This window comes from Eumetopias jubatus, unplaced genomic scaffold (genome assembly GCF_037043125.1).
Source record: "Eumetopias jubatus isolate StellerSeaLion01/CBP00866 unplaced genomic scaffold, mEumJub1_p1.0 scaffold_14, whole genome shotgun sequence".
Classification (NCBI taxonomy): Eukaryota; Metazoa; Chordata; class Mammalia; order Carnivora; family Otariidae; genus Eumetopias; species Eumetopias jubatus.
This window is the reverse complement of record NW_028274820.1, coordinates 64,543,856-64,567,425: the sequence shown is the minus strand read 5'-3', so window position 1 is coordinate 64,567,425 and position 23,570 is coordinate 64,543,856. Positions and strand designations below refer to the sequence as shown.

Sequence of the window (23,570 nt, the reverse complement as noted above, 5' to 3'; positions counted from 1 at the left end):
AAGACAGTTAAGTGTTAAAAAGTGAATAATAAAGTGTAATAAATTAGACTCCTAGATATGACAAGGTAAGAATGATAAAATAAGGTAGTAGAAATAAAAAGAAAACGTATTTTAAATTTCCACCCTAGAAAAGTTAAAAAAAAATGCTGGTCGTGGGTTTTCAACTCACTGGACTTTTAAAAGAAGCAATAGATTCTTTCTCTCTCTCTTTAAGTAGTCTCCCTATCCAGCGTGGAGCCCAACGATGGGCTTGAACCCACAACCTGAGATCAAGACCTGAGCTGATATCAAGAGTCCAAGGCTTAGCCGACTGAGCCACTCAGGCTCTCCAGGAGTAGATTCTTTCAAAAATGGTTTTTACAAAAACTGCAACACAGCGAACTGGTGGCGGAGAAAATGAATTGATTCGGTCTGAAAAAAGATCCTGACTTAAGATGAGATGCAACTTCAAAGGGGGCAACAAGACGACTTAAAGGTTGCCGTATTTTGCAAAACCTTCCGGGTTACTGCTTTATTCCCAAAGCAGAATACCTTTAAATTCTGTCGGAAACTGCCTGGGGAAAGCCGGTAACTGCCGACGCCGCACATTGTTCATTGTACAGAAATACTGAGGGCTCAGGGCCCGGGAAAGAAGCAACTGGGAGCGACTCTCGCGGACTGGTTGGCTCGCACATTCGGCCTCAGATTGGTCGAGCCTGCCCGGGCTGCCGGAAACGGGGGGGAGCGGAAGCGCGCTCTTTCAAACTCGCCCGGCAAACGTCGGTGCTGGTAGGCCACTTCCGGCGTAGCCATGGCGGCTAACGCTACTACCAACCCGTCGCAGCTGCTGCCTCTAGGTAATCGTAGGGAGGGGGACCGGAGCGTTCAGGTTAAGTGTTGTGGGCCAAGGGGCTTCGGCTGAAGTAGCCCTTAGCCGAGTGTTGGGGAAATGTGTGGATGAAGTGCTTTACTCCTTCGCGGCTCGTCTCTGGGCCCCCAGGTGTCTGTGGCCCCGGGCCGCCCATGCCTTTTCAGCGTGGTAGGGTTCCTTGAGGCGGGGACCTGTGACTCCCCATCCAAACCGTCACCCGAAAAGGTCCACACTTAGTAAATGCGTCGTCAGCCTTCTTTGTTGTGGGCTCGCCTCTACAGTCATGGGTAACACCCTCACTCCACCTGGCATTTGAGCTCTCCAGATTAGACCCTGTTGTATGTCTGACTGGTTATTGAGAGAAGCACCGGCACCTGGAATGACCCTAAAGGAGAGATCTGGAACCTGGTTTGTTATTCAGCAGTTACTGAGCCTCTATGCACTAGACACATGGCTGGGCTGGGCACTATTCGACAAATTTAAATCACACCTATTGCCTTCAGATAGCGCACAAACCATTGGAGAAGATAGAACACTGGACAAGTAAACATCATGGCAAATATTGCTAAGCCAGCTAAAGAAATGTTCGAACTGCTGTCAGAACACAGAGATAGTGACAGGAAGAAATCTCTGGTGAAGACGGCTGTGCCTGTCTCTTACAGTATTTTGTAGCTGAAGAGTTGATGTGAATTATTGGAGGTGGCCGTGACTTAAAAGTTTTCATTCCTTTGTTCCACAAACTCTTTTTGAATGCTTGGTATATGCCAGGCATTGACCGTTGAGGATATAGTTATAGGAAAACAACCACGGTCTCTGCTGTCATGGAGCTTAGACTCTGAGGGGAGGGGGTTCATATGTTAATTAGATAACCTAAAATAACATAAAACCACAATCGTGATAAATTTCAACAAAGGAGAGGTAAATGGTAAGCAGAAAATTTTTGTTAATTATGCAACAGGAATATGTACTATAAGAGCTAAAGTTTTTGAATGAATACTTTTGCTGGTTTATCTTTTACCATATGCAAGTAACAAGTGCCAGTAGGCACTCAAATATTTGTTGAAGTGATGAATAGGTAAAATAATCTTTTTCTCTCTCCCTTCTCTCTCTCTTTTTTTAAATATATATATATAGAGCTTGTGGACAAATGTATAGGATCAAGAATTCACATTGTGATGAAGAGTGATAAAGAAATTGTTGGAACACTTCTGGGATTTGATGACTTTGTCAGTATCCTTTTAAAAGGTGGTGGTGGTATGGGTTTTTCTTCAGTATTTAAGAACGGAAGTAATATTGACAGTACTTACTGATTATTATAACAAAAATTTATTCTCAGCATGATAGCGTTCTAAGAGGTGTGTATACTGAAAGAAGATAAAAGTTTCTACCAAATACAAGTATTTTGTATTTCAGCCATTGTGTTAAACACTGTAATTAAAACCGAGTAAAGGTAGAAGCCAGAGTAAATTCAACCTTAACACCAAATTTCAGATATGGTACTGGAGGATGTCACTGAATTGTGAGTAGTGTTAAAAATTAAAGAAATGGTGGGGGGGGGATCTCTCTTTAAGTCATTTTTAGTATTAATGAGTTTAAAATGATTTATGAGGAAACATTGCTTGTTGGAAATACCTTAGTGATAGAAATTTTATCTACTGATGCTGGTAAAATTGGATCCTGCAGTGATTGCCATGATGTAATTATTAATGAATTGTTAGGAAGTTAATGGAGACAGAGCTTTAAGACAAAAACTAAAAACAGCCAAGGCTGTTTGGGCTCAGGCAAATCAAGGTACTGATAGTAAGAGCATTTAACTGTGTAGCATAAAATATAAACGATGACTCCATTATATTAGTTTTATTTTTATTTATTTGATAGAGACACAGCGAGAGCGGGAACACAAGCAGGAGGAGTGGGAGAGGGAGAAGCAGGCTTCCCGCTGAGCAGGGAGCCCAATGCGGGGCTCGATCCCAGGACCCTAGGATCATGACCTGAGCTGAAGGCAGACGCTCAACGACTGAGCCACCCAGGCGCCCCCCCTTATATTAGTTTTAAAGATCATAACCAGTGTCTGCTTTCAAAATTGAGTTGATTACAGATTTGTTTAATGGATAGGGATTAGTAGTAAGTAAAAGTAAAAAAGTGAAACTAAGAAACATTCCATTTCATATTTGATCTCCTTGGCAAGTTTCAGCTTTTTTTTATGAAGATCAGTCCTAGTGGGTGTGGATCTTAGTCCAGACAGTTCACTGTGCTGCCTTTGGTCATCCAGTGGATAACCTTTGTCTCTGAAAACCACAGATAAAATTGCTTGACCTCACATTCATTTATATACAAGAATAACTTTTTAGGGATCAGAATGTTGGCTTTGACTATCACTGTTTATCTTGGCTCTATTTTATCTCTTTATTTAGTGAAATCACACCAGAAGGAAGAAGGATCACTAAATTAGATCAAATTTTGCTCAATGGAAATAATATAACAATGGTAAGACAGTGAAGCTGTTTTTTTTTTTTTTTTTTTTTTTAAGATATTAGCCCATTTCTTTGAGGCAGGTATTACAGATTACCTGCCTTGACTAAATGTTCATGGCTCAGTGGTGCTTAAGTTGGGAAGGAGATGCTCTTGTGATCACGGCTCTAAAGCTGAGCTACTGAAGATGACAATAGGCTTAGAGATTAGTTTGCTTGGGCTTTTTAGTCTTTTAGTTTGCCAAGAATCCTTGTTTAGGCTCTAAATATTAATTGATGGTGTTGGGAATTGTAAACAGAAGCAATGACCTGGAGAATATGGGAATGTGAGGAAGGGGCAGAGAGGCACAGTGGCTTTGATTGATGAGGGGGAGTTTTTAAATGGTGTGGGTGGTGGTGTTACTAATAAACTCTTTTTCCTTCTCTGCAGCTGGTTCCTGGAGGAGAAGGTCCTGAAGTATGAATGGATTTCCGTGACTTACTCTGTTTTGTCTTATAATGACAACAAGATAGAAATTTTTTTTAACCCTTTAATGTCTGGATTCTGTAAAGCTAAATTTCCCGTTAAAGGGAAATGTTTTGAAGATGCATTGTAAATGTTCATTTTTGTAAGTTAATCATTATTATCTTGGAAAAAGAACAGTTTGTTCTTTGAAGACTAAAATAAAAGTGTTTTTGGTTAACTGTCGTTTTATTTTTTGTACTGCAATAACCAGTGTAACAAAGATTGTAGTTATTTTGTCACTTGCTTTCCTATAATTTTATGCCCATTTGCTTCCTCATTTACGTGACCATTTGATTCTCAAACAAAAATTGTTCCAAACAAAATGACCAAATTTCATTTTGAACAGTTGCATTTTAAAAACCTAAAATGATTACTTACAAAATTCAATTTAAACTCCGATGCCTTGAAATGAAGATTTTTCTACTGAACTCAAGTTGCATTAACTCCTATTAAAAACAAGCAAACTTCCAATTATAAAATAAGTCTCGAAGATGGAAAGTACAGCATAGGGAATATAGTGTATAATATTGTCATGACATATGGTGACAGATGGTGACTACATGTATTGTGGTGAGCATAGTGTAATGTAAAAAATTGTTGAACCGACTGCCTTCGGCTCAGGTCATGATCCTGGAGTCCCGGGATCGAGTCCCCCATCGGGCTCCCTGCTCAGCGGGGAGTCTGCTTCTCCCTCTGACCCTCTTCCCTCTCGTGCTCTCTCTCGTTCTCTCTCTCTCAAATAAATAAATAAAATCTTTAAAAAAAATTGTTGAACCACTATGTTGCACACCTGAAACTAATAACACATTGTATATTGACTGTACTTCAGTAATATTAAAAAGGGCAAAATATACAGGTAATATATGCACATTGTAGAAATGGAGATAAGTAAAAAGGGAAATATTCATTACACTTTGCTGTATAGCCTCTTAGATTTTCTCAGTATACTCAATATACGTTATTTTCACAAAAACGTGCTCATCCTGAATATACTGTTTTGTAGCCCCATTTAAGACTTTAAAAAAATTTAAATGATGCACATCTTTCCATGTCAAATATTTCAGCAATATTAGTGTTTGCATCATATTTCATTAGATGGATATACCATAATTTAGCCTATTTTTAGTATTGGCCACAGTAGTCTAACTAAATCTTTATATGTCTTTATTTTTCTTAGAATAAATGGATAATGTGAGGTCAAAGGGTATAGTCATGTTGCCAGCAAAAAGTGTACCATCCTACACTTGGCCAGCAGTTTTTCATGGTATTCTTTTTCCCCGTAGTACTCTTTACATACTTCCCAACATTGGCCATGTTCTGCCTTCTTGCTTTGCCACTGTGATAGGCAAAACCTGGTATGTTTAGTTTTCTTTATTAATTTTGGACTCATTTGTGTTTTATGAATTACTTATATGAGGCTTTGCCATTGAGATGCTTGTCTCTTACAAATTTGTAAGAATTCTTAAGTTACTCTTAGTCATGTATTTTGCAGATAATTTTCCCAGTTTATAGTTTCCCCGTAATTGCTACTTTTTTTTTGACATAATGTATCTTTATGTAGTCATGTTGATCTCATCTTTTATCATTTTTGTCATTGGTACAGGTGGATTAGAAAGACCTTTGGTATGATTATATTTTTGGTACTTTATGTTTTTTTGTTCCTTTTAAATCTTGCATCTATCATCAATTTTAGTGTTTCCATAACAAAAAAGGATCCAACTTTTAAGATTTTATTTATTTGACAGCACAATCAGGCAGAGCAGCAGGCAGAGGGAGAGGGAGAAGCAGGCTCTCTGCCAAGCAGGGAGCCCGATGCAGGACTCGATCCCAGGACCCTGGGATCATGACCTGAGCCAAAGGCAGCAGCTTAACTGACTGAGCCACCCAGGAGCCCCATCTTTTTTCTTTCTTTTTAAATCCAACTTTATTTTCCAAAAGACAAAGCACTGCTTTGTGGTCTTTTTTTCTTTTTTTTTCATGGTATAAATACTCCTACTGTGGCTGATTTCAAGCTGCCAAGGGTTTAACGGCTAGCTTGCAAACTTCCCCAAAGATATAAGGGTTGGTTCTCAGGAGCTACTAGGAGCCTGTTGCGCTCCCCGCTGCCCCAACTTCTGACCCTTGCAGGAGAATGTTTTCCTCCAGTTATTTCTTTCTCTTTGGAGGGAGATCAAATGTAATAGTGCCCTCTTTTCACCTTTTTACTTATCATCCAATGGGAAATGGGTGGTCATGTTCAGCTCTTAATTTTTTTTCCTAGGAGTTAGCCTGCAAGGAACTCGTCTTCTTAGGTTCAACATGCTAGGAGTTTTAGAGAAGCCTGACCTCACTTAGGGAGGCATACAATCACCTAGTCTGTGGCAAGGTGGATGAGTCTACCAGGGTTCTTGCCTACAGATAAGCGATATCCCTTAATCTAATCTTTAACAGTAATAAAGATGATAGTATGACTCCCATCTGCTTCTGCTTTTGTCTTATGCTACAATTCGTTTAGATTGGGTACTACTCTACATAAGCGTCTCTTAACCTTGACACTATTGACATTTTTGTCTGGATAATTCTTGGTTGTGTGGACCATCCTGTGCATTGTAGGATATTTAGTAGCATCCCTGGCCTCTACCACTAGATGCCAATAGCATCCTTCCTCTTCTTCTTCTTTCCCCAGTTGTGACAAAAATGGTTCCAGATGTTGCCAAGTGTCATCTTGAGGGCAAAATAATCACCCATGGTTGAGAATCGCTTTTGTAAATGGCAAGGATGCTATTTATTGGACTCTTCAAAATTCCCAAATATTTGGTGCATGGGTGAGGAGCACTGTATCTAGACAATGAATAAAAATTGGGAAGAAAATGCTGTGAGTGAATATTCCAGTGGGGTAAAATGGGTGGTTTGAAGCTGAAATGACCTTGTATTAGGTGCTGACCATATAGGATTTTCACTTTGGCAGGTTGCTGGTGAGTGGCTGTTCTTCCACAGGGGTTGTTTCCTCTCTGGAGGCAGGGCTGCATGTGCTGAGCCCTAGAGTGATGGTGAGGCCTCAGCAAAAATGAGAGCAGCAAAGGCAGAAGGTATGCTGGCATTGGTGACTTGTGTAAGTTTTTCTCAAATTTTGGTTTGAAAACTGCTATCAGAATCACTCGGAGACTAGTAAGGAACACAGAGGTCCAGGCTTGTTGAAGTGGGGTAGGGCCTTGGGCCTTTGTATTTTTGTAGTGTTCCCAAGTTCCCCAGGTAATTCTAATCCTCACCAAAGCTTGAGCCCCACTGCCTTAGAGTGTAGGCTGCTGCAGGGCTAGTTTTTAAAGTAGGTGTGACTGAAGCAAGGTTTGATGATAGAGATGAAAATCTGTATATATTAGTGGACAGAACAGTTTTTGCTGCATTTAAACTGCAAGGCCGCTAAGTTCCATGAGTATTATGGAGTACTAGTGGAGTTCTAGTTTACATTGTTAGTGCCAACTCTTGGTGGGCAATGATTCATCTGCAGCCTTGAATGCCAGACTTTGGTCTGGACCAAGAAGGAATTTGTCCATAGGCTTGGGGGTCACTTCCCATCCATGTGGTCTCAATTTCATTCTTGAGGGTTGATTTGTTGATTACACAAGCTCTCATCATGCCTTAGATTTCAGGGTCCAAAATTGCAGTTTCACCCATAGAAGTGTGGTAGATTTCTATCAGTAAAGAAAAAAATGTGGGCCCTTATTGTCAAGGGAATATGACATCTAGGATTGAAGGTGAGAAAAATCTCAGTGAAATCGTTGTAAGCCAAAATAGGAATGCCTATGCATGGGGCCTTTTAGTTTTCAAATTGTATTTTGTAACAAGTTCAGACTTAGTTGCAAGATCCAGAAAGAGCTCCCACATACCCTAACTCAGACCCCACTCAGGTTTTTTTTTTTTTTAAGATTTATTTATTTATTTATTTGAGAGAGAGAATGAGATAGAGCATGAGAGGGGGTAGGGTCAGAGGGAGAAGCAGACTCCCTGCTGAGCAGGAGCCTGATGTGGGACTCGATTCCAGGAGCCTGGGATCAGGACCTGAGCCGAAGGCAGTCGCTTAACCAACTGAGCCACCCAGGCGCCCCCCCGCTCAGGTTTTATCAGTTGCCCCAAAGGTGTCCATAGCACAGGCTTGCAGTCCTGGATCCTGTGCTGTACTCAGTGGTCATGTTTCTCCAGTCTCCTTGAATTTGAAATTGTTCTTCAGTCTTCCCTTAACCTTTATGACTCTGGTATTTCTGAAACTAGCCATTGTAAAAAATTCCTCAAATTGGATTTTTTGTCTCTCCATGAGTAAGCTCAGAGTGCATTTCTGGCCGGTGTACCACAGGAGTAGTGCTGTTCTTCCCAATGCAGCTAATTGCACATAATGTCGACTAGTTCCATCTCTAATGTCGTTAACCTTGAGTTTTGATGATTGTCAGGTTTCTCCTTTGTAAAGTTAAAATTTCCTCCATTTTTACTAAATATTTTGTGGGGTGATTTTCCAAGACCTTGCAAATATCCTGTTCATCCTCCCACTTTAACCCACCAGTTTTTGTATTCATCAATGTTTCTTACTGACATTAGTTAGTAATTATTACTTAATAATTACTAAGTCATGTATTAGAAAGCAAGGTAGCAGTGAGACTAACAGGGATAAGACAGAGGAAACTACTTGAAGGTGGATGTTTCCAAGTATCACAAACAGAATAAGGACTAAATATTGAAACATTTTGACAGACTTAATCAACTTTATCCAAGGTTGACTGTGACTGAATCTTTGGTTGTTGCCCATTTCATTCTTAAATTTAAGAATAATCATGAATGACACAAACTGACCACTAGAGGACACTGTGGAACAGGCAGCTAGTTGCTGAAGTCCATGCTTTGGCGCTCTCCCCAGAGGTTTCTGGTCTTCCACTCTGTTGTACTTATATTGGATCGCACCACAAGGGCAGGTAAAGGGTTGAATCCTTACTATTTTACACTTATTTTTTACAAAGAGGAATCTTTTCATTCATATTTTCTGTATGAGGTGCCTTTTTTACTGTAAAAAATTATCTTTTAAAAAAATATTTGAGAGAGTGTGTGCACAAGCAAGGGGTCTCCACTGAATGTGGAGCCTGATGTGGAGCTCGATCTCATGACCCGAGCCAAAATCAAGAGTTGGATGTTTAACCAACTGAACCACCCAGGCATCCCTATAAAAAATTATCTTTAAGTATAATGTTGTGGATAAAAACATGGGCTCCAGAATCAGACTTACCTGGACCCTAATCCCAATCAATCTTTTATTAGTTGTGTGAGTTTAGGTGGCTACTTAATGTCTCTGGCCTCAATTACCTCTTTTGTAAATTGGGAAAAATAACCACCTCTTAGAGTTGAAAAAATTAACCAAGTATGTAAAGTATCCATTATAGTTTCAACCATATAGTAAGTGCTCAATAAATGGCGGTAGTTATCACTACTATTTAAAGAGACTCTGGATCAACTTAGTTTTATCATTTTCCCATCACAGCAATTCCATTTCAACAATTCAATCTACCTGCCCCTTAGTCCATAACATTCCCTCTGAGAATTGAGTCTTTAGTTATCTTTGAATCTTTTATCACAAAGCACAGTGCTTGGGCAAAGGGGCTCAAGTGCTACTTATTGAATTAAGAAGAAACAACAGAGTAGGAAGCTTTTTTTTAAGAACGAGACTGAGAATGTGGCCTGTATTAATCAGAAAATGGCTAGCTTCCAAAGCAATTAGTTTTAAGTTTTAGAATAAAAGAGGCAGGGAGATTTCAAATTTTGTTCATGGTTATCATTAATTCATTAATAAAACAATCATTTATCGAGCATTTACTTTGTGCCTGCCTTTCAGAAGCTCACATCTTGACCAGAAAGGTACGAGAGATCTCCCTAGTGTGGTACGTGTGAGGAATACATTGGCTTTTGGAGCATGTGGAGATGGGAGAGGTGGATTCTGCAAGGAAGGCATTTTGTCTCATAATTGCTGCTCCTTGAGACATGGGCCACATTAACACATCCTCATAGTAACCCTGTTAATTGTCATTAGTTTCAGCCAGCTTCACGGGTCAACATCTCATGAGGGTAGTACGAAATGGGAAGGACCTTATTTTTCCCTTTACTGAATTGCCTGGAGAGCATCTCTTGGTGATTGCAGCTGGAAGTGTGACATTTAATTAGTGGAGAAAACTGAGTCAGGCAAGAGGCAGCCTGTGCTGCTGAAGAGATGAGGAAGAAGCAATATGCTCAGTGGGACAGTTTGGCCCAGGTTTTCTCCTAGGTCCAGATTGGGTGTTCATTTTGCCACAGGTGGAGATTGCAGAAGCTTAAGGAGTTTTCCATAGTGATGGGAACCACAGATGAGCTGCCAGGGACACCTAGAAATGGAGCAGGAAGAGGGGGCTGTGGGTCCATAAAAGGAAGGGGAGAGAGATCACCTCCACAACAAGTAGTCAGGGAAGGCTCTCCAGAAAAGATAATCATTGAGCTGAGTTTCAATGGTTGTTGCCTACTAAAGGGGAAAAACATTCCAGGCAGTGGGACTTGGCTATGCCAAGGCACTGAAGCTTTCTAAAATGCCACAAAGATCTTGAGCATCAGTGTTTTAAAACTAATATGATGGGGCACCTGGGTGGCTCAGTTGGTTAAGTGACTGCCTTCGGCTCAGGTCATGCTCCTGGAGTTCCGGAATTGAGTCCCGCATCGGCCTCCCTGCTCAGCGGAGAATCTGCTTCTCCCTCTGACCCTCTTCCCTCTTGTGCTCTCTCTCATTCTCTCTCCCTCAAATAAATAAATAAAATCTTTAAAAAAATAAAACTCATATGATGGACAACAATGTATATCACCCAGACTCTAAAACATTCCACTTGTGGGCAGAATCTCTCCACTAATAGGTGCTGAATTTCTGTAATGCCTATCTCTGGAAAGTGTCCCCCTACAGGAAGGTAACGTGTAGGTGTAGATTTCTGCCCTGTGGCTTGTTCCACATTAGTCCCTCTTCATATAAACTCAAAGCAGCAAAAATAGCTGGATATGTAAAAGGCTTTGTGTTGAGTGGATGTGTATTAAGGAGTGGTTTATGTGGTTCAGGGTTCAGGTATGATTTCAGTATTAGGAAAAGATGTCTTGCTGGAGAGTCAGATTTATTTCACCCCAAGCTCTAGGAGGACTGGAGCTTTCTGAAGTTTCCAGGAATTCTTTAAACTTGGGTCCCTTGATCTAAGGGAAATGTTTTTCCTGAGAGGTGAAGAGGCTCTGGTTTCTCTAGGAGGTTTTAGAGTTTGCCACAGTTGGTTTGACTGTGTCACTTTCTAGCCATTTGAGATGGAGTAAGTTACTTCTCTCTCTAGATCTCAGTTTTCATATGTATGTGTATATGTATACGTATATAGAATTGGGAGGACCTTATGTATGTCATAGGGCTGTTTTGAGCATTACCATGAGTCCATGTATATACAGAACCTGGCCTGTAGTGGGTGCTTAGTACCTGTTAGGTCTTGTGCTTTCCTGAATTACTGCTAGGGGCTGGCTCAATGCACACTGTGGGGAAACAGTTCCCCATCCTGTTACCGTTTGAATCCAGATAAAATCTAGTTAAAATGGACACCAGGAACATCTGAAACAGGAGACTGTGTTTGAGGCATGGAAGTTGAGGAATCTGGCTGTGGATTGGCTCTGGGAACTGTAGAGGATGCTGTCAGCGCCCCTTTGCAATAGCCCCATGGCCTACCATGGAGGTCACTTGTAACTTGGGTGGACAGTTTCTATGTAACGCCAATGACCTACTCTAGCACATGATTCTGTTTGCAGGTTTTCTCTGGCCTCATGCACATGCTATGCCTGGAAGTGCTGGGGAATTCCTGCCCCCAGGATTGGCTCTCAACTAATGGGGATGGGAGTTGACAGATAAAACTCCCAGCTCTCTTGCTCCTAGATAGGGGCAATTCTCAGGTGTGTTCTGTGCAGTCTCTTGGAGGGTCCCCAATGGTATGGAGCCCCAGTTGTCATAACAGCATTAACACATCCTATCGCACCGTGTAGCACACTTCTCTGCTCCCCTACTCGCTTCCTGGGATGACCTCCAAAAGTACTTGTATGCAAATAATTCTGTGCTTCTAGTAGCTGGGGCAGGTCACATCATTACCATGGGCCTACATGCTGCTCAGATCCAGGGCTTCTGTGCTATCCCTGTGAGTGACTCACATATAGAACCCGGAGAATATTGCAGACCAGAGGAACCGTATCATCATTATCCCCGAAGCAGGAGGTCATCATTCATGGACAGACTGAAGGTGGCGTTTGCCTTGTAACACAGAGAAAGAAGGAGAGTCATGGAGATGAATAAGATGATTCTGGTTGGTGATTAATGAAAGATCAGGTGGCCATCCTTGTGGTTGACATGATCAGCACAAAATGCTACACTGCAATCAAGCTACTCCATGCCAAACCCACTAAAGTTTATGCCATTTTTACTCATGGAATCTTCTCAGGGCCAGCTATTTCCAGAATTAGTAATGCTGCCTCTGAAGCTGTCAACATCACAAACACCATTCTGCAAGAGGATAAAACGAAACACTGCTCTAAGTTTCAAGTTATGGGTATTTCAATGATTTTGGCTGAGGCAATCCGAAGAGTGGACAACAGTACCTGTCTCTTAGCCATGGCCCTTCATATCTCCAAAATATTATGATTTCATACATGATACCCTGAATTAAAGTTTTTTTGACTTTAGAATTCAGTAAAATATAGAATGATGAATATTAAAGCATCAGATCTCTGTTTTAAACTTTGGAGCATATCTCTATGGTTTTAGGAAACAGTGGTTAGGGGTAGAGGAGTGTTTGTTTTCTTGTTAATGGAACTTGTCTTGAATAAGCAGTTTTGGTGTCACTTTACCTTGTTGCAAAGGGGAACTTTTACCTTTGTTCTTAGGATACTCTGAAGCCACAATCATACAATTGTATAATTTTCTTATATAATATGATCCCCTTGTGGAAATTCATAGTTTACATATTTCCGAGGTTGTCAAGATAACTTTCTATTAAAGCACTTCATGTATTAGTTAATGTGTAATAATAATATCATTGGGGTAAAACTGAAATTAGCTTTCTTTTTGAGTGTGCATTAGAAAATCATGAAATACTGTGAATGTTGACTTTCAGGGTTGAAATAAACTAGTTAGCTATTTTCCTTAATTTAAACTGAATTTTATTTAGCTAAAAATGCCAATGAATCATTTATTTTCTGATAGACGAATCAGAGGCAATGTAATCATAACTAAAAGCAGTTTTATGAATTGCCTCTAATGCAACTGGGACTATCTCCACAACTTTTAAACTACTACTTCTTAAGACATATGGTAACTGCCTACACTTACTTGAACTTCGAAGTCTTAAAATTCCAAAGTCAAGTCCAGCAATAGAACTATTCTCTTCAAACTTAACATCAAATTGATGAGCAATTTCTGACTGCCTTAGTGGGTTGCAAATTGAAGTTGGAAGATGTACAGAACTCCCAGTTCTTTGAGGTGCGCTCTGTGTTTTGTTTTTGGGCTTGTTTGCATTGTATTTGTCTCCTCTATCCTTCATTTTCCCCTCAATAATCTTATGTTGTGGATTTCCCTCAAAATAAAGACTAACAAATCCATTAGCACTTACTCAGTCTGATCTTCTTTTTTGCTTTTTGATAGAAGAAATAGATAAATCTGCTATGAGTGCCTCTGACTGCATATTTAAACACTATCCCCTTTTGCTTTTTGTATTCTGAAGCAGCAAGTCTGTCAGGCAAATGATTATTTTTTTTTTAAGATTTTTTTTTACTTATTTATTTGACAGAGAGCGACACAGTCAGAAAGGGAACACAAGCAGGGGGAGTGGGAGAGGGAGAAGCAGGCTTCCCACTGAGAAGGGAGCCCAATGCAGGGCTCCATCCCAGAACCCTGGGACCATGACCTGAGCCAAAGGCAGACACCCAATGACTGAGCCACCCAGGCGCCCCAGGCAAATGATTATTTTAACTGCAGATTTTATCTGAAAAATATAGATAAGAGAATGTTAAGAAAAAAGTATTAATAAGTAAACCTTAATTGTTTCATTAGGATAATGATCAAAAATTGTCAAAGTGATGGTGGGGAAAACCTCACTGAGGATTATGTTACCCACAGGCTGGTAATTTACAACAGTTCCCTAAGTGAGATGCCCTGCCACCTAGACAGGTGAAGAGAAGAGTTGAACTTTAGATAAATATTGGCTGGAATATTCAATCTGAATAATTCAGATCAAAAACAAAGGTGTAGGGATTTGCCTGGCTAGACAGAACCTGGGAACCTCCATTCTGCCATATTTTAATAAAGGGAAAGAATATAACCTCTAATGTAAATTCTGAATTGAGAATCAAGCTATTTATCAAACAAATTTGAACAACATTTACAGTTTTAATCTCTGACAGAGTAAGAAGTCAAAATTAAAGCTAGCAAGTAGCGTTTAGTTATTGAAGAACCGGTGTAGACCTTTCTATGGTGTTTCTATGGTGTACAGAGTTTCTGTGGTACAGAGAACTTCATTTAAATCTGACAAGCATGGTATAATAGTACATACCTGGAAAGAGTTGGTTTAGTATGATGAAAGGACCATGGTTTGAAGCTGTGTAGTACCTATTATTTTTGAGAAATATATGAATTCTGCATTTGAATATCTTTCCTTGGAGAAATGGAAATGCAGTTTTTGACCTGTTTATGAAGACATCTTGACATGCAAATACACACATGTTGACATGGCTAATACCAGTTGATTTGGAGATAAACATTTGGCTTTGAGATATTTGGAGTCTAAGAATATACTGAACTAGTTTAACAATAATGATTCTCAGACAGAAAATCTAACTTAAAAATCTGCATTGCCTTTCCCTGGTTTGAGAATTTGTTGTTCTACCATTACTTAACATTACTTTTGTATTCTAAAGTATTTTATATACATTTGTGAATTATCAGGCCAAATTTTAAGATTTGGGGATTGCAATCCAACCAGGTTGATAAAGATCCTCTGATCTTTATCTTTATCTGATCTTTAAGCAGCTGATCCCAGGACTTCCCCAACACTTGCTCCTCACTGGTCCAGAAGACCAGCCCCATTTTCTGCTCATGTCTAACTCTGTTGAATCAGGAGAGGCTCAGCCTCCATCTAGTCAAATAAGGGAGTCAGGGAAATATGAACATGCAAAAGTCATTGAACCCCAAACTCAAATTATTTCAAAAATTTGTAGACATTCATATTAGATCATATTATATGATGGCAATATCCAGGAATAGTGACACTGTGGTGTCTGTATGGAATACAATGTTTCTCCAGTACCATGCTAAACGTTTTCAATAAAATCATGTAGCAAACTAAAAACAAAACGACAAAAAAGAACATCCCTTTCTTCTTAAGGCTATCTTATTCCTTCTTACCGAGGGTTTCTTGGAAGTTGTTCTAATCAAATGTTCCTCGTGAGCTGAAGGAGTGAAGAGGCATATCAAAACCAACTGGGATCAACACAGAAATCTGTACAAGAATGTTCATAGTGGCATTATTCATAATAATCAAAAGCTGAAACAACCCAGATGTCCGATGTCCACCAAAAGATGAGTGGATAAACAAACTGTGGTATATCCACACAGTGGAATACTATTCAGCCATAAACAGGAATGAAGTGCTGATACATGCTACCACATGGATGAACCTTGAAAACATTGCACTAAGTGAAAGAACCCAAACACAAAAGGTCACATATGATTCCTTTTATATGGTATATCCAGAATAGGCAAATCCAGAGACAGAAAGCAGATGAGAGGTTACCAGGGGATTCGGGTAGGAGTGACCAAGGAATGATTTCTTAAATGGGTCCAGGGTGTTTTCATGGGGGGATAGAAATGTTTGGAAACCAGAGAGAGCTGGTGATTGCACAACATTGTGAATATACCGACTACAACGGACTGTATACTTTAAATCAACAGCACTTTTTTTTTAAGATTTTATTTATTTATTTGAAAGAGAAAGAGGAAGAGAGAGGGAGCACAAACAGGGGAAGGGGCAGAGGGAGAAGGAGAAGCAGACTCCCTGCTGAGCTGGGAACCCAAGGCGGGGCTCTATCCCAGGATCCTGAGATCATGACCTGAGCCAAAGTCAGATGCATAATTGACTGAGCCACCCAGGCGCCCCACAACTGACAGTACACTTTAAAATAGCTAATTGTATGTTATGTGAATTTACCTCAATTAAGGAAAAAACCAGCTGGGAAAGTGTTCAAAAAATCTGAGACTTGACCTTTCCCAGCCCAACATTCTGATTTGGCTCCTAGGGAGCATATTGACGTGCAAGCTCACGTTGTAAGGGATGTGAGGTGACTACCTGGCTTAGGGTGACTCATCATCATTTATTAAGCAACCTGGAGGCTTGAGAGCAGTGCATTTCGGGCAATTTGCTGATTTCTTTAGGCACTCTTAACTCTGAGCTCTGTGGGTAGCAAGAAATAGCATGTGATTAGAGCAGAAGCAATTACTCTTGGAAAAGCATCATTAATTTTAAAAGCCCTTGTCCTGAGCTATGTGGCTAAGTGGGGACAAATTAGGATGCTGTCTAGAGGAAAGAAAGTGTTTTCCCCTCTTTAGGACAGAAAGGAAACCTAAAGTCATCTGTTCAAATAGTTAATTCTTAAGGGGGTGGGAGTGGCAGGTTTGGGGGCTTGAGGGCGATTGGTGGTAGGTTAGTCATAGGAGGCTTAGGGTTTGTGTCAATTCTACTGCAGGCTGCTTCAGTTCTTTGTTTCTTTGTCTCTGTGGCAATAAAAAGGAGCTCTTCATATTTCTCTTTTGCTTCCGTCTTAAGAGTCTTTCTGGGGTCTAATTAGTAAGGAGGAAAGGGCAGGGTACCATTCTCAAAAGACCTGGCTTGTAGGGTTTGTTCTGGGGCCTTGCCCTTCAGCAAAGCAAAGCAAAGCAAAGCAAAGCAAAGCAAAGCAAAGCAAAGCAAAGCAAGATAATCTCCCAGGTTCTTATTTAGAAACAGATCCCGAAATGCAAATTCGTATTAACAAGGAATTCAAAGCACTTGGACAATGGGAACTTTTACTCTTCACTTCTGAAACCCCAGCCTGACAGGATGTAAAAACCAAACTAAACCTCAATGAATGTTTCTCTGAGGCTTAAAATAGTACATATTGAACACATAGTGTGTCCTAGGCTTTGTACTATGTTTTATAAAGATTATGTCATTGAATGATATTTTGAGGTATTACCATACCTACTTTACAGATAAGAAAACTAAGGTCTAAAGAGATTGCATAACAAACCTGAAATCTCATAATCAGGATTTGAATGCAATTTTTTTTACTCCAAATCCAGTGCTCTTTCTACATCACAATATTGCTTGGGAACTGACTTAGCTGCTGTATTTACACTTTTTCTGCCCACCCTTCTCCCCTTTCTAGTTCTAAAATAGAATTCCTATTCCTTCAAAAGAAAAAAAAAACACATCCAGTCTCTACAATTCTATACCCCCTATTTCATTTTATAGCCCACGGTAATATGACTTCTGCCTCTGTCTTTCCATTGAAACACTGCAAAAGGGCATTTCCAAAACACATGGGCATATTTAATTCCTATTCTTGCTGGACCTCTCCATGGTGATTGCATTGTTGGCCACTTCCTCCTCCTCTGGTTGTCTTCTCTTGGTCTCTCCTGGTCTTCTTTGCCCTCTGAATGTTCCTCCTCAGTTCTCCTTTGAGGGCTCCTCTTTCATTCAGAATGATCAACAATGGAAATATCCTGGCACTTTGAGGGAAGCCCCATTGAACTCACAGGTACACAATGGTTGGACATCAGTCATTTCCCAAAGTCCGGGTGATTCAAGGTAGATAGCACACGTGTGGTACAATTCCCAGGTTAGGCTGAGACCTTGTCTTCTTCACTTCTGAATCATCACTGCTCGGCTTATTATTGGTGTAGAAAGGAGTATATGCTGAATAAATAAAGTGATGGGTATATCTCCAAATAGAGAGTGGGCCCATTTCATGCTGAGGGTGCAGAAAGTGCCCGTGAATGTGGCCAGAAGTGCGTGGGGCTTTCCTAGGCAACTGTGAGGAGCACAGTGTGGCAATAACATGGGGTGAAGGGCTGAAGAAACTGTTGATGATGAGGCTGGAAAGTATTAAAAAATTGCTCAGACTTTGAAATGGAAAAAAAAAAGAAAAGAAAAGATTACTGGATATCTTATAGAATGCTGGGCATTGTCTAGTGCACTCTTCCATATTATGTGGCTCTATAGTAAGTCTGTGCCTCTCACCGTCTTTGAATTATTTCCAACCCTGTAGGTTATAGAACTCTAAGAGTAAGGCAAATGATTCTTGTCTATAGAAATGAAAATGAATTTTGTCAGGTGGAGATGCAGTTGAATCCCCATCTCTTTCAACCCCAAAGCATACAGGTGGAAGGAAGCATCCAGTTTTGTTCCTGTTAACAAATTCATTTCAGCATTCCTGAGTGCCTATACATGTATCTGCTCTGTGGATACTCTTTTGGACGGGATTTTAACACCTTTCCAGTTCCTTATTAATTAGTGGTCTAAATAAAACAATTTATATTTGTATGAGAGTCACGATCTTACCCTTTATAAAAAAAGTAGATGGGAGTTGGATTCTGAAGGGTCTTGAAAGCCATTCTAGAGGGTTTAGATTTTATACAGTGTCAGAGGCTTTTTTAAAAAAAGATTTATTTATTTATTGAGAGAGAGAGAGTGAGAGTGGGAGGAGAGGTAGAGGGAGAGACTCTCAAGCAGACTCCCCACTGAGTGCAGAGCCTCAGGGGCTCAATCTCACGACCCTGATATCATGACCTGAGCCAAAATCAAGAATCAGATGTCCAACCGACTGAGCTACCCAGGTGCCTCCAGTGTCAGAGCCTTTTAAAGTTAAAACAAAATGGGTTTAGTTTTATGTTTTTGGACTTTGGAGCACATGTGGTTGGGATGGAGAGACCAGCTCTTGGGCCATTGGCAGAGTCCAGGTAGGAGATGGCGAGAGCTGGAGTAGGACTGGGCACAAAACCTTAGCATGTAGAGTCATGCCTGGTGCTCCATAAATGCTTAACTGGAGGAATAAAGAAATGGATAAATTAAGTACTAACTTAAGAAAAGAGGCAGATCAGAGAAGCATTTCTGAAAACAAGTTTCAATTAGGCATACACATTACCTTCCAGACTCAATCATTTAAACCTTCTGATTAAATTCTTTGGGTTTATATTTTCACTGATGATTTTTTTAAGGTAGCACCAAGTAATAAAGACATATTCTGAAATACTCTTTAACTCAATTCTATGTTCACTGTTACCAGATGGTTTCTGGTGACTCTGAGAGTCTTTAGGCCATAGGGTCTCACAGTTGTCCTCCATGAAGAGTATTACGCTCTTCAGAGAGGTAAATAAAGAAATTGGCACTTTGAGATTGTAGTAGACAGTGAACCCTCAGTGAAACCAGTGAACCACTTGTGGACTCCCCTCCCACACGGGCCTTGTGGCTTTTTTTTTTTTTAATTTTTAAAAAGATTTTATTTATTTGTCAGAGAGCATGTGAGCACAAGCGGGGGTGCGGGGGGGGCGGCAGGCAGAGGGAGAAGCAGACTCCCTGATGAGCAAGGAGCCCGAAGTGGGACTCAATCCCAGGACCCTGGGATCATGACCTAAGCCAAAGACAGATGCTTAACCCACTGAGCCACCCAGGCGTCCCTTTTTAAAAATTTTTTAAAATATTTTCTTTTTAAGTAATCTATACACCTAACATGGGGCTCGAACTCACAACCTCGAGATCAAGAGTCCCATGGTCTACAGACTGAGCCAACCAGGCACCTCTCCCTGTGGCTTTTTTGGCCAATGGGATATTAGTAGGCATAAGATAGGCAGAGGCTGGATACACAGTGGTACCTTGGGGTTTGTCCCTTGGATCACTCTTGCAACCCTATACCATGTTGTAATGAAGTCTACGCTACCCTGTTAGAGAGAAGCCACATGTGGAGAAGCTAGAGTTGGAGATGTCACATGGAAAGAAAGACCATATGAAGGAGAACCAGGGTCCTTAACTGAGTTCCCCACTAAATGCAAGCTGCATGAGTGACCCCAGCTACAGTCTCCCACAGACTTAAGAGAAATGATAAGTTGTTACAGCTTTAAGCCAGTATGTTTTGGGGTGTGTGTGTGTGTGTGTGTGTGTGTGTGTGTGTGTGTGTTTCATACAGCAAGAGAAAACTGAAACAGGGTGAGAGCAGTTTGCCTGGAGGGCAACCAGGAAGACTACATCTGAATGAAGTTCATTGTTTGAAAAGTTCTCAGTCAGAGGCCTCAGTGATTCTGTTCAACCACAGTGCTGATCTCCAGGAAGGTAACAAGTACCCTCCCTTTGTGAGCTATTTCAGCTTCAGCTCCCAGCTGGTTAAGGTCAGTGGGTCTTTGAGCGCCTCATTTACTTTGTCCCCTGCCTGTTTAGTCTAGGTCCCACCGGAGGGAAAGGTAGCATGGCAAGCCCTTAGATACAGCAGATTCTAGAGGGGTCCCAATAATTGGCTGTCTATGTCAGACAGACGCCTATAAAATTGGTTTCACCATAGCAAGCTCTTGAAGGGTTTGGGGGAATTGGGTCTATTTGGCTAATTATTCTTGATATTTCTCTCTCTCTCTTTCTGTCTCTCTCTTACACACACACACACACACACACACACACACACACACACACACACACACAGAGTTTTAACATGAAATTAGAACTAATGAAAATAAGGTATGGCAGCCTGAAGTGATTTATCTTGTTCTTGCTTTGAGTATATATTTCATCTCACAGAGATGGCAATTTTTTTTAATGATTTTATTTATTTATTTTAGAGAGAGAGCAGGGGGAAGGGCAGAGGTAGAGAAAGTCTCAAGCAGACTCCACACTGAGCGCAGAGCCCAACATGGGACTCGATCTCATGACCCCGAGATCATGACCTGAGTCAAAATTAAGAGTCAGACGCTTAACCAACTGAGCCACCCAGGTGCCCTGACAGGAATTTTAATTGTAAAAGTTAACTACTCTTGGGGCACCTGGGTGGCTCAGTTGTTAAACGTCTGCCTTCGGCTCAGGTCATGATCCCAGGGTCCTGGGATCGAGCCCCACATCGGGCTCCCTGCTCCCCGGGAAGACTGCTTCTCCCTCTCCCCCACTCTCCCTGCTTGTGTTCCCTCTCTCACTGTGTCTCTCTGTCAAATAAATAAATAAAATCTTAAAAAAAAAAGTTAACTACTCTTGGGTGACCTAAAATGCGAATACATGTCCAAAGGTATAATAATCAACACTCTCTTTCCAACATTCCCTATCAGAAATTACCCACTTTATTTTATTATTTTTTTAAAGATTTTATTTATTTATTTGACAGAGAGAGAGACAGCGAGAGAGGGAACACAAGCAGGGGGAGTGGGAGAGGGAGAAGCAGGCTCCCCGCCAAGCAGGGAGCCCAATGTGGGGCTCGATCCCAGGACCCTGAGATCATGACCCGAGCTGAAGGCAGACACTTAATGACTGAGCCACCCAGGCGCCCCAGAAATTACCCACTTTAATTTCTACCTTTTATTCCTTGCTCTCCTACTCAGTCTACTTATCAACATCTATAATCCTGAATGATCATTTTAGTTGCTTTGCTTGAAGAATAATATTTGGTTACAGATCCATGAATGGCTGTTGAGCCTTTGGCCAAGGGGATAAAGTAGGCTGAAGCAAAAGCAGACTACTCAGGGCAATTTTTATAAAGGATGTGTGAAGGAAGGGCAGAGAGGGGAAGTGGAGAGCTCCTAGAGTAGGTCTGGAAGAGTTATTCAAGGGACAGTCGTTGGGGTGAAGTCTATGTGCTGAGCCTCTCCACTCCTCTGTTTCCATTTCCATGAAATCTTCAGTAAAATACCCATGACTAGTAAATTTGTTGTGGAATCAGTCTGTTTTGAGATGTATTGAAGTGCTGAGTCCTTGGGTGTGGGGTATAGCAGAGACTGCCCATGGAGATCCACACCATCTGGGTGCCCAGGGTAATGTTTGTGGCAAGAACTCCAGTGGTATAAATAGTAGAAACTGGTGCTCACACAGTGTGCCTCCCCACTCTTTGAGAAGAGTGCTCCTCTTCTGTGAGTTGGCCAAAGGATTTGATTCATCAAGGACCAAGTTCTTGGGGAGAGGGAAGGATCATGGGTAGGTTGGAAATAGGAGATGGAGCCACTGTTGCTTGTGTAGTCTTGTTAGAAGAAACCTGGTTTTGTTTGGGAGGCAACCACCAGCCCCAAGGTTGGCTTAAGCTAATCATGGGATTCCCCCTACTTTTTTATTTTTATTTACTTATTTATTTTTTGCTAGTGATGCACTTTAGGGAACCGGGCACAGGACCTGGTTCTGACCAGTGAGATATAAGGGGGGACATTTGCTGGGTGAGTTCTAGGGTACAAATTTCCTCCCTAATGAAAGAGACATCTGTACTAAGAGAGGGCCCTTTCCCACCAGTCCTCTTCCTTCTGCTTGGATTGTTATGTGTGTGAGGTTGCAATTCTTGGAGCTTTGGCAGCCATCTTGTGACCCCAATAAAAAGGTCAACACAAGGGCAAAAGAGGCTGAACAACCTTGGAACTACCTACCTCCAGACATTTTGTTTGGTGAGATGATTAAATATGCTTGTGGTTAAGCTACTGTTGATCAGGTTTTCTGTTACGAGTGGCAGATACAGAACCCAAGTATCTCCCCCACCTTTTGTCATGGACTAGATGAAGTTGGGTGCTTTGGTGTCTTCCCTTTGAATGCAGAGTTGGGAGCTTCCAAGTTGCATCCAGAGGCAGCTGCAGAATGGAGGTAGTGTCTGGGGTCATGAAGGGTTTGTTCTGCTTGGTAGGCAGCGCACCAGGGTCTAGTCCCTATAGAGTTCATGCCAGCACTCGGCGCTCACTTGTTCTCTCTCTCTCTCTGCTTCCTTTACCTTCCTCTACACTCCCTCCCTTCTTCCTCCAAGAACTGTATATGCCTGTGGGGGCAGTAGAGAGAGAGGGAACCCTGAAGCAGCTAATGCTCCAGTCCACTTGGGTGTGTCCCACTTTGGCGAGGATCCTTTCAACCTAGACAAGGCTCCAGATGCCCCCCTAGCTCATGGGTGTAGGTGCAGTGCACCACCTGCAACCACCTCGGATCCTCTCTGGGGAATGCCCCATGGTTGTGTGGTCTGGCCCCTTCTTCCACTTCCTGCCAGGTACCTTAAGCTCTAATACGAGTTCCCGCTGCCGCATCACTTAAACGGCAAGTCATTTAACCTCTTTCTGTCACAGTTTCCACATAGCTGTCTAATTAAACCTCTATTTAATTGTTATCTTGGAGACCGAGGGGAGTGGAAATGCCCCGGTCTCAGTAGGGCATTGCCGCTCCTCCTATTTTGGCCTCCTGTACAGGTTCGGTTGCCTCTGGACTCCCTGCTGATGGCCGGGACCCAGCCCTCTCCTCATACCCTTGACCTGGTGACTCATCCTTTGTTTTTCAGGCCAGAGCTTGATAGTTTGTTGTGACTCTAGTTCTATTCTGAATGAACGACTCTTCAGATAAACTGGCAAAAAAAGTTCTTTAAAAGTTAAAAAATAGGATAAATGCACACAGATCCAAAACAATTCTGTCATTTTGAAAATGCTGCAGATTTGATAAATGGTGGGAGTTTGGCAGAGCACAGTGGT

The 23,570-nt window shown here is 41.3% G+C and overlaps 1 protein-coding gene and 1 pseudogene across 1 annotated transcript; both read left to right on the top strand.

Annotated features, from left to right (window-relative positions):
- Positions 1-750: 750 nt before the first annotated feature.
- LSM5 (LSM5 homolog, U6 small nuclear RNA and mRNA degradation associated) lies at positions 751-4,004 on the top strand. The gene is made up of 5 exons (XM_028092259.1): positions 751-836; positions 1,985-2,080; positions 2,342-2,369; positions 3,265-3,337; positions 3,752-4,004. The coding sequence occupies exons 1-5, from the start codon at positions 791-793 to the stop codon at positions 3,782-3,784; spliced, it is 276 nt and encodes a 91-aa protein (XP_027948060.1). The 5' UTR covers positions 751-790; the 3' UTR covers positions 3,785-4,004.
- A 3,537-nt stretch (positions 4,005-7,541) lies between these two features.
- On the top strand, positions 7,542-12,512 carry LOC114200226 (ribose-phosphate pyrophosphokinase 2 pseudogene; annotated as a pseudogene).
- Positions 12,513-23,570: the final 11,058 nt, after the last annotated feature.